This window comes from Crinia signifera, chromosome 1 (assembly GCF_055691185.1).
Source record: "Crinia signifera chromosome 1, ASM5569118v1, whole genome shotgun sequence".
NCBI lineage: Eukaryota > Metazoa > Chordata > Amphibia > Anura > Myobatrachidae > Crinia > Crinia signifera.
The window spans coordinates 244,003,443-244,020,100 of NC_139217.1; the positions used below are offsets into that span (position 1 = coordinate 244,003,443).

The window sequence follows — 16,658 nt, forward strand, 5'->3', positions numbered from 1 at the left end:
TAATTTTTCTGCTCATTTCCATATTTGATTTAAGGTAGAAGTGTTTTATGTCATTTCTTTTATATGTAAACAATAAATTGTTCTTTTTTATTGAGAAACCGTCTGGTCTATACATTGGTTCAGCCAGCACTAATCGGCTGAGACCTTTCTCAGCCAATCGCTAATTGGCTGAGAGAGAGAGAGAGAGGTCTCAGCCAATCAATGGATTCCTATTCATCTGTATGGCCTTTTTAAAAAAATTTATTGAGGGCAGGGCTCATGGGCAAACGCAGGAATGTTATGCTTTTATGGGGGGTTTCTGTATATGTGTGTGTGTGTACTGTATATATATATATATATATATATATATATATATATATACACACACACACACATTCTCCATCAGCCGGCACTCTCCAAAACTGTTAACTGTGCTTGCGCCTGGAGCTCACTCATCCACTACACGTGGTAATATAACCCAGTATACCAACAGCATCGACGGACTCTCAATATAATAGAGAGCTTGCACACAAAGGCTGATCAATTTCAGCAACAGTTCAATGTAATTTCAACCAAAATCAAAATAACATTGAAACATTGCTGAAATTGATCAGCCTCTGTGTGCAAGCTCTTTATTATATTGAGAGTCTGTTAATGCTGTCGGTATGCTGGGATATATATATAATATATATATTCAGGATACGATCCGGCACTCACTGGGTATATGTAGTGGACAGCTCCGGTGCCTTCTTTGGAAGCAGCAATTCCCATATAGGTAGGGGAATGAGAGTGCCGCTTCATTCCCCTACCTATAATATATATATATATTTTTTTTTTACCCAATAGTGGTATGGCGCCAACAATTAGAATATAAATGTCCAAATAACAAATTCGTATCCAATGAAGCACATAAAAGGAATCTTCCAGCCAGGGGCGGATTGGGGACTAAAAGTGGCCCTGGAAAATTTCTGGAAGTGGCCTCATGTGGGCGGCAACAAATCAATAATTGCCACTCTCATTCATACATTCATACACCCGGTCCCTGCCGCTCTCATACATACATACATACTGCCGCTCTCATACATACATACACCCTGCTGCTCTTATACATAAATACATCCTGCCGCTCTCGTACATGCATACACCCTGCTGCTCTCATACATACATACATACATACATACACCCTGCCGCTCTCATACATACTTACATACACCCTGCCGCTCTCATACATATATACACCCTGCTGCTCTTATATATACATACATCCTGCCACTCTCATACATACATACATACATACATACATACACTCTGCTGCTCTCATACATACTTACATACACCCTGATGCTCTCATACATACTTACATACACCCTGCCGCTCTCATACATACATACACCCGGTCCCTTCTGCTCTCATACATACATACATACATACATACATACATCCATGGTCCCTGCCGCTCTCATACATACATACATACATACATACACCCTGCCGCTCTCATACAATTCTGAACCATTAACCCCCCACACATCCATTTTTGGCTAAATAAATAAACAGGACTGTTTGTTGGCAATTCGGCGCTCCCAGTGTGAACAGTAAAAATATGCCGCCCCCCAAATTAAAAACATAGCAATTTATGAAGACCCTATGGAGTGCCCATTCCAAAAAAGGGTGTGTAGCAATGCTTATTAGACAATATGGCACACACTGTAATGCACATGACAGAATATGCCACACACTGTAATGTCTATTAAAGTACATATTATACCACACACCATAATGACCCTTACACATTATGGCCATTACCATAATGCATATTACACATTTTACCACATGCTGTAATGTCCATAACCCATTATGCCACACACAGTTATGCCAAATACACATTATGCAACAAAGTAATGCCAATTACACATTATGCCACACACCGAAATACCCAGGGGCGGATCCTGAACAAAGTAACAGGGGGGGTCACCATGACAGTGGGAGAGGTTATTTGTGTGAGCTCCTGGAACAGTGGCCATTGCCTCACAATGGCGTTGTCTCAAAGGGAATGATGTAGAGAGGCAGTGCACAGTGAAAAGGTAACAGGAAGAGGCAAAGAGTAATGTCTGAAACAGGCAGAGACCAACAGGAGAGAGAGGTAGTGACAGTCACACTGGGGAGAGGTAGTGGATAAAAGGCAGGCATAGTGGAAGATAGAGGGGCAGTGATTAACAGGGAGGGACAAAGGGTGACAGTGAGAAGCATTGGGTGACCTCGGGGAGACCGTAAAAGAGGGAGTAAGTGGGTGATGCCAGGAGAAGGCAATGTGTGACAGAATATGTCAGGTAGAGACATTGGATGGCATGAGAGGTGACAGAAAGAGATAGTGGGGAAGGAGGAGGGGGGATAGAGGAGAAGGCGGGGAGGGAGAGAGGTGGAGAGAAAGGAGGGGGATAGAGAGAGTGGGGTAGAGGGAAATGGAGAGGGAGAGACAAAGGAAGAGAGGATTAGAGGGAGGAATCGATAGAGGCTAAGGAGGGAGAGAGAGAAAAGGGGGGAGGAGGAATGGGAGAGAGGAAGAGAGAGAGAGAGATGAAGAGGGAGAGAAGAAGAGTGAGATAAGGGGAGGAGAGAGAAATGGAGAGGAGGGAGAGATTAGGGGTAAAGGAAGGGAGAGAAAGGAAAAGATACAGATGTGGATAGAGAGAGAGAGAGAGAAGGAGAGATGGAGAAAGAAAGATGGAGTGATGTAACATTGATGCAAGTGTGGTGTGAAGCAGCTTGTGAGGTAGAGGGTCATACGGCCACATCCTAAGCAGTGCTAGACCTCCAACTTACCTCCGGCTGTAAGCTCCAGGCTGCTGCACGGCTCCCGCTTCTGGTTGCCAGCTCCGAGGGTCAGACCCCCTGCTTCTAGATGTCAGCTTCCGGCTAGCGCAAGGATCATACCTCAGCTCCTGGCTCTTGCTTCTGGTGTCAGCTCCAGGCAGCTTCGAGGGTCAGGCTCCTGCCTCTACCTGTCTGTTTCTGGCTCCCGCGAGGTTCAGACTCCAGCTCCCGGCTCTTGTTTCTGGTGTCAGCTCCTGGCTTAAACTAGATAAAAAAAAATAATCACCTAAATGACAGGGGGGGGGGGGGGACATGCCTTGGTCCCCCCCCCCCCTGAATCCGCCACTGGTAATATCCATTACAGAATATACCACACACGTAATGTCCATTTTCCCCATCACCGTTATCCATACATGCTGGGCAAAAATTTCCAGTGTGTATGGACCTATATCTATCTATCTATCTATCTATCTACCTACAGTATCTACTATTGAAAAGGGACTAGGAACACATTGAAATTTGTAAAATATATAAAAAAGGACCAGACTCCCCCCTTGCTTACCACCACTCGACCCAGAATAGCGGAGGAACGCATCCTGGATTAAATGTGCAGTTACAGTAGCAGAATTTTTACCTGTGTGCATGCCAGTGCACAGCAGGCTCTCTGCAGCGGCCAGTGACAGAAACCATGGGACCCCATACACTGTTATCCCTGCCCCCCTCCCCATCAAACATCATCAATTTCTTCCCATGCTGGAACATAAACTGGACACACTCCCTCCCCCTTTGGCCTGCGCTCTATCACACTGACCCTCTCCCTGCGTTCTATCACGCCGAAGCGCTCCCTCACTCTGCATTCTCTCTATCAGACTGATGCACTCCCTCACCCTGGGACTTGCGCTCTATCACACTGATGCACACCCTCACCCTGCGTTCTATCACACTGATGCACTCCCACACACTGATTATATCACACTGATGCACTCCCACACCCTGATTCTATCACACTGACGCACTCCCACACCCTGCGCTATATCACATTGACGCACTCCCTCAGCCTACGCTATATCACACTGACGCACTCCCTCACCCTGCGTTATATCACACTGACACACTCCCTCACACTGCTCTATATCACACTGGCGCACTCCCTCACACTGCTCTATATCACACTGGCGGACTCCCTCACCCTGCGTTATATCCCACTGGCGCACTCCCTCACCCTGCGCTATATCCCACTGGCGCACTCCCTCACCCTGCACTATATCCCACTGACGCACTCCCTCACCCTGTAGCCTGCGCTTTATTACCCTGCACGATATCCCACGGAACACTCAATCGCCCCGTGCCTGCACTCTATAACGCTGACGAACCCTGTGGCATGTGTACTATTATGCTGATGAGCTCCCTAACCCTCCGTCTTGACCCACCACAGGATAATTCTGACCCTCCCCCCTGGTGCTTAACCCTCGTACCCTGAGGCCTAACCCTTACCCGCCCCCCCCCCCTGCCTAAAACTTACTACCCCTTCCTTGAGCCAAACTCTCCCCCCCCCCAGCCTAACCCACCCCCCAAATATACACACATACCATAACCCTTACTCTTACCTTTGGAACATCCACAGAGTGCAGTCTGGCTGGTTCTGGGCAGGCCTGAGACTGTGGTTAGCACTGCAGCATCTCTTTCCCCTCTTGCTCAGGCAGCAGCAGCAGGCCAGCAGCCACCAAACTATGTAGCTCCGCCCACAGACCGGGTCCGTTTAGCTCCGCCCCCCGGACCCGCGAAGCCACGCCCACCCGCCGGGCAGTTGAGCACTGTGTGTGATTAAGTGGGATGGGGGGCTGTTTTGAGAACCCCCTGTTGCCGGGCCAGACAGCAGCTGGCTGCCGCTCTCTAATGCACACAGTGCAGAAGGGGGAGCGGCGGCCACAGTGGAAGGGTAGCGGGGCGCCCAGCGCCAGGCAGGGTGGAAGGGGGGGCAGCAGGCACTGGCAGTGAGGGAGGGGAAGCGAGCACTGAAGACTCTGGCTGTCTGTGTGGACGCATCGCTCAGTGACCCGCCCGTCAGGGTCACTGAGCGTCCTCACACAGATAGACAGCCAGAGGTAGAGAGATGTACTGTATCCTATTGGCTGCTGCAGGCTGCAGCAGAGCTTACTCTACCTCCGGCTCTGTGCTGCCCCCCGGTGGCGCTGGCTCCTCCCCGCAACGCCAGCGGAGGCATAGTTACGCCACTGCAGGGCAGGCCACACAGGGACTGGGCTGAGGCTGGCAGTGACGCCGTCTGCCGCTGTGCGGCTGAGCCCAATGAGCCTGCTCAAATTTCGGCCTCACTAGCGTCGGCCTCCCGGGAAAGTTCCCGGTGGCTATAATGGCCAATCCGCCCCTGCTTCCAGCACTTACTTATTAATCTTCAGAGGATTATCTGAGTAAAATTGTAAAATTGCAAGTAGACAGTTTCGGAAACTGTCTACTTGCAATTTTACTCAGATAATCCTCTGAAGATTAATAAGTAAGTGCTGGAAGATTCCTCTTATGTGCTTCATTGGATACAAATTTGTTATTTGGACATTTATATTCTAATTGTTGGCGCCATACCACTATTGGGTAAAAGTGTTGTGTTCTGTTTGTTCCCTACCCCTCAGGGAACTCAGTGGTGAGGCTGCCTAATATCTAAAAATAAGTTTGTGAAATAGGCTATTAGCGCGATTTGGAATATTGGGGATACATATATATATATATATACAGAAAAGGCTGGAATAGGTGGCGCCTTTGCTCAATTAGAGCTAGAACTCAGTTCTACGTCTCTCGGCACTTGACCTCAATTAGTGGACCGTCGCTCCTCTTCCTCGCTCCCGATTCCCACGAGAGATCACCAAACTTGTCTACAAAAAACGGAAGAAAAGGGCGCCCAATAGTGCAGTATCTTTTGTTTTTATTTTAAATGAATTTTAAAAGCACTTTATTGTACATTGTGCGTACCAACTAATTTGTCAGCGGTGGACTAAATTAACCACCTGGCAAAGCATACAATTCACACTGGCAAGCAGGTAACAGTGGCGGGTATGTGAACCCTTGCTATCCACTCACGGTTCCCGACTACACACTGGCTGTGTGCAGGGACGGATTCACCACGCCGCACAGAACTTCGGGGACACACTCCGCTCTCCTCTGCTCCAAACGTTTGCGTCAGTCAGGCCACGCCCCTACGCCTTTCGTCAGAAGACTCAGTCAGGGCTTCAGTCCAGATTTTCAGACCTGTACAGCCACAGGTGGGAAGTGGACTGATTGCAGTGGAAGAGATTTAAACCTTGTCCAGTTTGATACTTGGGGTGCTGATGCCTGGTAGAGGCCAGTTAGTAGGAGTAAGCATTGTAGCACCAGGGATTAGGACTGTCAGTGCCCGGAGGCACCGATACACTGTGCACACGGAGCGCTGCATGGACAAGTATCTTTATTTGATTGTTTATATGAAGCCTTATTTGGTTTAAAGGGAATTTGTAGCTTGCATGTCATTAAAAACAGTACATACACAAATACTGGAAACTGTCTGCTGTGTCTCTGAACAGCAAACCTGCTGTACTACATACTGTATATTGACTGTTGTAAATATATTTACTGTTATATACATATATTGACTGTTGATCTAAACATTTTCTGTGAGCTACAGTATACCACACCTTCGGAAATCTGACCACAGTGTGGTATAAATATACATACATATGTACTATAATGTACTTTAATACTGTAAACTACAACAATGTAGATGTAATGCAACATATATGCATTTACAGTATACTGTATATGGTATGCAGCAATCATTTTATTTATTCTGAAACATGAAAAGGAAACTTTGTTTTATTTTGCCTAACTTTGTATTTACTGTGCATAACTTGATTGTATAACTTTTTTACTTTACAAAACTTTTTTGACTTGGCAAAATACCTTTACTATAGACAACATAAAAATACAGGACAATCAGAACCAAAACAAACTACAGTTATTTCATAAGACATACTAGTCATTGTATCCTTCATAGGGTGCTAGTGGTTTGGGGTCACCGGCGTTATCATTGAAGTTATCAGCAGGGTTATCCGGAGCTGCAGAGTGCCCTGAGGGAGATGAAGGCATGGAAATGGGAGGACTTGTAGGTATAGGTGTGGTCTGCTTTGTAATATTCTTTTTTTTCCTTCATAAATTTCTTGATCACATTGTATTAGTTAATTCATTTGCCACTCCACTTTAGTAACCCTTTCAACATTTGGGTCCATACCCTCTAGTTCTAAGATAGCCACATTGACTTTTGAGAAGACAACAGCTAGCCCCTTTACAAATTACACCTTTTGTACTTCTTCCATTCTTTCCTCTTATTCTTTCCTCCTCTTACAAGTGTTCCTGCGCTTCCAACTCTATTACTGTAATTCTTCCTTAGTTAGCTCTCCCTCAATATATTCCTCTATTTCAATATATTCCAATTCATTGTCTAAATTAAGTGCATTAGCAAGTTGTGCAGTTGTTTGATTTATGACATAGACATATTTGTCTACGTCAAACACTTTAATATTATTCTCAAAGCATTTTAGGTATTTTTTCCACATGCCTTGCATACAGTTTTCTGTCACTCCCTCCCGATCTGATTCAATGTTCTTTATGCAGTGTAAAATGTACTGTATGCTTTCCAAAAATCCCGACAGGTTACATTATCATTATCATTTTCCATTGCTGATACAAGATTGGAAAAAGTTGTGTACAAACAGTATGTTTTGTACATAGCTACTGCCCCCTGGTCCATTGGATGTATTATAGCAGTCATGTTTTTAGGCAGATACATCTGGGTTAACATCAACAAGGTGCTGGGGTTGGCCTGTGCAATTATCAAGCAGGGAAATCATTTTAAAGGGAATACCCTTTACCAAACAAAAGCTTTAAATTAAAACCGAGTGACATATCCTTCTAACAACAATATGACCATGTCCTTAAAAGACTTGAATTCAGAGATTGTGTAAGCTTATTTGTGTATGTAGGACCTTTGGGGCAGTTTCATTCACATTTTCAGATTGGATCTGCATGGTAACCCCCTATATTGATGATTTAATCAAAAGGTTGATAAATGTTTCCGCTGCTTCTACACCTGAGCTTGCTGCCTTATTGCTGATGCTGCGATTATGCATCTCTGACAAAACCGTAAAACCATACATGGCTTGCTGTAAATATTTCTATTGATTCATCCCTTACATCCCCTGTTTTCAAAGTCTGAAAAATACTGCGTGCCTTGGCTTGAATGATTGCATTTGGTCATTAAACCTGATCACTAATCATTTTTTAAATTTGTTGCCTAGTGGTTATTGCTTTAAATCCTGTTCATGCGTTCATTTCCTCCTTCACATTATCCTTCATGATTGTTGAAATGGTCAAATGTGCCAGCTCCAAGTCTCCTACTATCTCTTGAAATTTCTTAACAACTTCATAGTTGTCAAGCTCTGGAGGTTTACCTCCACGGCGGGGAGCGTCCAGCGGGGTGTGCGTGGTGGCAGGCGGCGTTGCAGGCTTGGGCTGGCAGGATGGCATCTCCAAACAAGATGGCAGGTGGGGGTCCTGGTGCGGTGGTCACCATTTTGCTGAGGTCGTGTGGGTATTGGTGCTGGTTGCTGGAGGATGGGAGCTGCTGTTCTCTGGATCCTGCAGGTGTCCTCTTCGCAGGGGGCGCCTTGTTGGAGACCAGATCTGACCATTCTTCCTGAATCCCCGTGCTATCTTAAAAGGGATCAGGTTTTCAGCCTCTGTGCCAGTACTTCTAGTTGCTTCCCTGCGTTAAGTTCTTCAGTTCCGAGCTCCCGAATTAACCCTTGCCACGTCTGTCTTAGTCGCTGTCACTTGATTCTTGCAGTGCTGCCTCTGTTTACAGCTTGCCACGTGGTCGCTGAGCCCGCTGCTGGAGGGAACCCTGGTTCTGACAGTTTTCTTCAGTGGTCCTATTTCATCTTGTCTTAAAGCTACAGTTCCCAAAGCTTCACAGAAATTTCATCTTGTCTTAAAGCTGCAGTCACCTAATCTTCACAGTGTCGTCATTTCATCTTAAAGCCCTATTACCAAATCTTTGCAGTATTATTATTTCTGCTTCAAAATTCCAGATATCAAGTCTTCTCCGTATCTTCTATTCAACCATCTACTATAGTCTTAAGTCTTTACAGTATTCTCCCCTGGTCTCCTAAGTCTCAAGCACAAAGATTTTATTTATCTTATTTCTTCAAAGACTCATAGTACCAGAAGTGTCTCGTTATTGAAGTATTCCCTGAATTGTATAACCAAATTCAAGCATACAGTACTTCAGTAATCTCAGCCTTCTTCCACTATTACACGAGTAAACACTATATTCAACCTCCTAGCTTCCACCTCCCAGCCACGTCCCCAGATCCACTGCACCAGTTCCACCATCCCAGCCTAGTGTGACAATAGTCACTTATGAGATTCATTTTCACATCATGATTAGTAGCCTTCCTTTTTTGTGTTCCTTTTCTCTGACTTTGACATCGAGATTTATGAGATTCTTTTCTCCTGGATACTAAAGAGTCTGGGTGGGTCGTTAGTTCAATACGGACAAGAAAAAGTTGTCATGAGTCCTAACTCCAAGGAGTACAATAAAGAGCAGTTGCAGTCTTAAGTCCAAGTGGTCGGTAAACAGGCAGGTTGATCAGTGAGGAACATCAGTCCGTCGGCAAAACTATGAGGATATTTTTTCAGTGAATGACCCAACATCTTTTGGATTTCTGGTTAGCCTTTGAGAGAGGTAACTCTGACAAAGTAATAGTGGCTCATTTCATACAGATACAGCACTACGTTGTGGCCTACAAGTATATGGTTCTAGATTGGGTGTCACTCACAAAGGGCCTTACTCTAGTTCACTCTTTCTGACAAATTCCTTCTTAGATGGACAAAACCATGTGCACTGCAGGGGGGCAGATGTAAAATGTGCAGAGAGAATTAGATTTGAGTGAGTTATTGTGTTTCTGTGCAGGGTAAATACTGGCTGCTTTATTTTTACACTGCAATTTAGATCTCACTTTGAATTAAAACCCCACCCAAATCTAATTCTCTCTGCACAAGTTACATCTGCCCCACCTGCAGTGCACATGGTTTTGTCCATCTAAGAAAGAATAAACTAAAATAAGGGCCAAAGAGAGGACTGCAGCTTCTGAAGAAGGAGGCTAGTACAATAATTTGGATCTATTTATGCATTAATGATGACCCTTTGATCATTTTTTTATCTCCTAACAGTTGTTCTGCATAAAGAAATGTTTTTGGAGGAAAAAAAATGTGAGGGGGTTTGATCTTTTGGGATTTTTGTTGGCTATTGATGTCTCAAGTATCGATATTTGTGTGTGGTGTATTTAAAATCTATGCAAGCGTTTTATTTGCCTCTAAGACATTCCCCATGCTCTATTTTATAGTGTGCCTTTGGGATGCGGTCATTTGGTCTACTGCATTATGGTCGACAGTCATTAGGTCGAATCCATTAGGTCGACATGCTAAAAGGTCGACATGACTCTAGGTCGACATGGGAAAAGGTCGACATGATTCTAGTTCGAAAGGTCATTAGTTCGACAGGTCATTAGTTCGACAAGGTCATTAGTTCGACATTGTCTATGTCGACATTCACAAGGTCGACATGGAGTTTTTCACTGTTTTTTGAGCCAACATGTGCCGACAGGCGGTATTTCATGCCCTACCATCCACTAGGGCGTGGTGGGAGAATAAAATAGTGTGCCGAGCGTAGCGAGGCACCGTGCCCGACGCATCGCGAGCGCAGCGAGCGATGCGAGGGGATGCAGTGCACTTTAAACTGTGTCCATGTCGACTGTGTTGACATTCAGGTAAAATAACAGTGAAAAACCCCATGTCGACCTTGTGAATGTCGACATAGACAATGTCGAACTAATGACCTTGTCGAACTAATGACCTTTCGACCTAGAATCATGTCGACCTTTTCCCATGTCGACCTAGAGTCATGTCGACTTTTTAGCATGTCGACCTAATGGATTCGACCTAATGACTTTCGACCATAATGCAATAGACCAAATGATCCCAACCCGTGCCTTTGTGCAATGTGTTTTCATAATGATTCTTGCAGTTTCTATGCGCTGGAATGCATCAGAAACTTCTGACTATGCGACAACAAACAGCTCTGTTTAGGCCTTATTTGATGCTACCTCAGGTATTTGGAGTGCATCATCCATTGACTTCTTGTCTGGTGGAACACAAACCGGAAGTAAGGAGGTGTTAAGATAAGATAATTAAGGTGCTTTCTATTTTACTTGAAATGTCCTGATTAATAGGATTTACATTGGAGGCTCTAATGTTTGATTTGGGCTATGCTGTTGTGACATCACTTGCTGTCGCTATTAGAGATTGTTTGAGGAGGAGCTACCAATTAAGCATGTGAGTATTTATGGAGGCTCATTGCAATATAGTGGATGCTATTCTCTGCAGGGGTGCCGAGAGAGGGGGGGAGCAGGTACAATTTACCCGGGCCCGGGCCTGTCAGGGGGGCCCTGGTCTGGACACACAGTTTTTTTTTTATTTGGTGGCAAGTACCCCCAACATGACCTATTCCATTAGGTACAAAATACTCTGTTCCTGGACTTCCCTGCCAGTGGTAGTTACAGAGGTTGGACTCCAGCACAGTCCAATATTCAAATAGGGGGTCACATCAACTGCCAGTGAGTCCAGGACAGTGATGCTTGGGGTGTCAGTATATACTGTATGACCCCCCCTTTTTGAATATTGGACTGTGCTGCAGGCTCACATCTGTAAGGGAAGTCCAGGAACAGAGCATTTTGTAACTAATGGAATGGGCCATGTTGGAGGGTATGTGTAAATCCTTTGCAAAGAGCATGTAACCCCTGGCAGAGCATGTTAAACCCTGGCAGAGCATGTAAATCAGGGCAGACAGGTTAACCCCTGGCAGAGCATGTTAACCCCTTAATATGCAATGAGCATTACGGTGTGTGGCATAGCGTGTAATGAGCATTATGTCATGTGGTATAATATGTAATGGGTGTGTGACGTGTAATAGGCATTACAGTGTAAATTTTTGTACGTGTATCCACCTTGGAAGCAGTGGGGTAACAACGGGTCCGCAGAGTGTGCGGGAGCTCCGTCCGTGGGGACCCCAGGAAGTTGTTGTACCGGGGCCCAGGATTTCTGTTGGCTGCCCTGATTCTCTGTGGAGTATTAGATGAGCACCCCAGGCAGGTATGGGTGCTCGCTCTTGGGGTATGTGGCCACTTTCAAACACACAGCAGACAGGAAATTGAACACTGGTCTAGGGTTTTCATGCTATCTAGCCATAGCTAGTTTTATTGTGCAGCACAGAAAACCCAGAGCTGGTTATGTGTAGAAAGGGTGAGCACACTGCCTTTTTTTTCTCAACACTTTCTTTTACATTTACAAACAGACGCACTGCATGGATCTCACTGATCCCTGCGTGTTTTATATTCGTCAATGTTTGCCTGCTAGCAAACTCTGCATTCAATTATGAATCATTTCACCGTCGGAGAGACAGTGCAAAAGGGGCATGCCTGCAGCTCACAGAGCACTGGCCATGCCCCCAATAGTGACAAAAAAATGGGGGTATGGACCGCAATTGTGGCATTGCCACAAATTCATGCCCCCTTTTGGTGAGACAATAGCCCCCTTTCGGGAGCACGTGGCGATGCGGCCCGCTTCATCATTTACATTAAGCAAATGTGTTGGCTGGTCACAACCCTAAACACAGGCCCCTACCACTGCATTCCTCTGTGGGCCCTTCATGCCCCAGTCCCACACTGATGACATGTGACATATATAGTAGCATATGACAAGCAACAGTTCTAGAAATCTAATTCAGATATTGGCAACTGTGTAAATAACATATTGTACTTTCTACAAACAGACAGCCAATGTCAGGCTTACAGAGTCCTTCAAGCTGAAGCAGTGCCTATACTAAAGAAACTCATGGGCCTTGGTGTCTCTGCCTGCATGGAGTGGAATTTCGCCTCAGTAACTTTTGACTGTACTCGCTTTTTTTTACGCCAACAAGAAAAAATTATCAGTGATAACTGCAAAACAGGTATGTTTGTATACAGTGGCTAGTGAATGCATACCTCCTAACTGTCCCAATTTGCACAGTACAGTCAGCATCTATGAGACAGGGGAGGGGGGGGGGGTCGTCCGTTAGGGTCAGCAGCTCACATAGCCCTGGCCATACTCCCCTGCAGGTATCCCCAATGGGCTGGCTACAGAGTTGGGAGGTATGGAATGCTAAATACTTGAAAAATTACCGACCTTGTCTTTACAGGCTGCTCTATTTTTGCACGCACAGAAATAGGGCATCTTTGTGTTCAACGGTATATTAAGCCAAGTCTATGGGGTTTATTTACTAAGATGGGAGTTCTATTGAAGATGGGATATTGTCCATCGCCACCAATCAGAATCTACTTATTTATTTAGCATCTTCTAGAACATAATAGATATAATCTGATTGGTTGCCCATAGCAACAACCCGTCTTCAATATGACTCCCATCTTAGTAAATGTACCTGTACAGTATATGCCTATTTTAGACCTGATTGCAGGACAAAGTTGTTCTCAAAACGTGTGAAACCATATGCACTGCAGGTGGGGCATATGTAACATGTGCAGAGAGAGTTATATTTGGGTGAGTTTTTTGTTTCTGTGCAGGGTAAATACTGGTTGCTTTATTTTTACACTACAATTTAGATTTCAGTTTGAACACCCCCCACTGAAATCTAATGGTGTCTTTTGAACTTCTTAGTTTAAAACGCATCAATTGTAGTTCAAACTGCACGGTGTTTGTTATGGCTTGCAATGCGCGCTCCTGAGTAGATTATATCGCAAGCCAAGGAAAGTATGTGCAGGCATCGCATCTAGTTCAAATTACACGCTGTTGTAACGTATCACATGCGTTTTGAACCAGATGCGATCAAGAAAAAAAGGCATCTAGCACAAAACGTGTGTGTGGGCACCGTAACTCTCTCTGCACATGTTACATTTGCCCCACTGCAATGCACATTGTTTAGCCCATTTTGAGGACAAATTTGTCCTGCAAATTAGGCCCTATGTATTTATTGCATTGAACCTGATTGTTTTTCTTATTTTCTACTGACCTCTGCTGGACATAAAGAAATGTACATAGTTCCTACTGCACCTTTCATTTTCATAAGCCTTTGGGTGACATTTAGGGGGAAATTTACTAATATAAATTCGTAAAAAATAGGTGTATTCGTAGGCAGAAATACACCTATTTTTTACACATTTGTATTTTCGGGATTTACTATCCCAAAAATACAGCAATTCGTATTCCTAAAGATGGGACATTCGTATTTGTATTTACAAATACGAATGTCTACACCATCGATAGAATACGACAGGAATCACCATTCAAAAGAATGGTGGTTCCTGAGGTACTAAGCAGCCGTATTGATAATACGTAAAAAAGGCACGAAAATACGACAGGAAAATACACCTTGATTGTCCTGTCGTATTTGCTTTAAGCCTGCACGGATCAGTCAGATCCGTGCAGGCTTTAGTGTAAAAAAATAGAAAAATAAATAAATATAAAAAAAAAAAACGGCGTGGGGTCCCCCCCACAGCTGTAACCAGCACCAGACTGAAAGAGCCGGGGCCGGTAATTAAAAAGCAGGGAACCCGACAAATAGGGGTTCCCCGATTTTTAACAACCAGCCCCAGGCTCCAGGTCCAGGGCTGGTTCACAAAATACGGAGGACAAAATGACTAGGGGTCCCCCGTATTTTAAGAACCAGCCCCAGGCCAAACCAGCCAGCAGGGTAATGTCACAGCCGGGGGACACTTATTATATAAGGTCCCGCGGCCAAAACATTAACCCTACCGACCAGTCAGCCTGGCCTGGGGCCCTGGGGGAGTGGGGACCCCCCTAATAAAGGGGTCCCCCCCTCCAGGACTTACCTGACCAGGCTGAAGCCTGGTGCTGTCCCCGGTGACCCTGGGCTGTGGTCACCGGGCTGATTTCAGTGTTAAAAAAATAGCTGAAAAACTATTGTTTAAAACTGTGGAACTATGAGTCCCAGCAAGCCTACCCCGCAAGCTGGGACTTGGAGAACCACAAGTCCCAGCCTGCAGGGCATTAAAGGGCCCGCTGGCACTTGTAGTTCCACAGTAATAAAAATAGTACAATAAATACACACTGACACAATAAAAATAAAACTTTAATACATCCATTACACACATACTGATACTTACCTATCTTCAGCCCGTAGGTAGCCCTCTGTCCTGGTGTCCGGTGTCCTGTGTCGTCCTCCAGGTCCATGTCGGCGGTCCGTGTCGTCCTCCAGGTCCATGGCGGTGTCCGGGTCGTCCTCCAGGTCCATGGCGGTGTCCGGGTCCGAAGTAATCCATGGTGGAACTGTGGAAGGAAATCCTACTCACCTGGTCCTGTGGTGAAGATGTCTTCTCTTGGTCCGCCGTAGTCCAGGTAATCTTCAAGCTGCCGGCGCTCCACGCACTCTCCGCATCGCACTGAGGAGAGATGCTGAGATATTTCATACTCGGCGCCTCTTCTCAGAAAGCCAAGAAAGTCGGCTCCTGATTGGCCGCTAGGCGGCCAATAGAATCATCCTGAGAAGAGGCGCAGAATATGAAATATCTCTGCATCTCTCCTCAGTGCGATGCGGAGAGTGCGGGGAGTGCCGGCAGCTTGAAGAATACCTGGACTACGGCGGACCAAGAGCAGACATCTTCACCACAGGACCAGGTGAGTAGGATTTCCTTCCACAGCTCCACCATGGATTACTTCGGACCCGGACACCGCCATGGACCTGGAGGGCAACACGGACCGCCGACATGGACCTGGAGGACGACACCGGACACCAGGACAGAGGGCTACCTACGGGCTGAAGATAGGTAAGTATCAGTATGTGTGTAATGGATGTATTAAAGTTTTATTTTCATTGTGTCAGTGTGTATTTATTGTACTATTTTTATTACTGTGGAACTACAAGTGCCAGAGGGGACTTGTGGTTCTCCAAGTCCCAGCTTGCGGGGTAGGCTTGCTGGGACTCATAGTTCCACAGTTTTAAACAATAGTTTTTCATCTATTTTTTTTAACACTGAAATCAGCCCGGTGACCACAGCCCAGGGTCATCGGGGACAGCACCAGGCTTCAGTCTGGTCAGGTAAGTCCGGGAGGGGGGGAACCCTTTATTGGGGGGGGTCCCCACTCCCCCAGGGCCCCTGGCCAGGCTGACTGGTCGGTAGAGTTAATGTTTTGGCCGCAGGACCTTATATAATAAGTGTCCCCCGGCTGTGACATTACCCTGCTGGCTGGTTTGGCCTGGGGTTGGTTCTTAAAATACGGGGGATCAAGTAGTCATTTTGTCCCCCGTATTTTGTGAACCAGCCCCGGACCTGGAGCCTGGGGCTGGTTGTTAAAAATCGACGAACCCCTATTTGTCGGGTTCCCTGATTTTTAATTACCGGCCCCGGCTCTTTCAGCCTGGTGCTGGTTACAGCTGTGGGGGGGACCCCACGCCGTTTTTTTTATTTATTTATTTTTTCTACACATTGCAGCCTGCACGGATCTGACTGATCCGTGCAGACTGCCTGAAAAATTCGTATTAGCGGCCGTATATATGGCCAGCTAATACGAATTAGTACGACATTGGAGGGTTACAAAGCAGTCGTATATGACTGCTTTGTAAATTCCCCTCCGGAACACGACTTTGCATACGACTGAAACAGTCGTATGCAGTCGTAGGGAAAATACTAATACGAAAAACTAGGTTTTTCATATTAGTAAATTTCCCCCTTAATAAGATGAGAGTTTTAGTC

General features: G+C 45.6%; 1 protein-coding gene across 8 annotated transcripts in view; it reads left to right on the forward strand.

The window, feature by feature from the left end:
• The window catches only part of SHOC1 (shortage in chiasmata 1), a 310,818-nt gene that overhangs the window by 190,603 nt on the left and 103,557 nt on the right, over positions 1–16,658 (forward strand). For all 8 annotated transcript variants that reach the window (XM_083179518.1, XM_083179550.1, XM_083179508.1 and 5 more), the window contains one exon: positions 12,725–12,901. In XM_083179518.1, the coding sequence (XP_083035644.1) occupies positions 12,725–12,901 (177 nt within the window). The remainder of the gene's footprint in view (positions 1–12,724; positions 12,902–16,658) is intronic.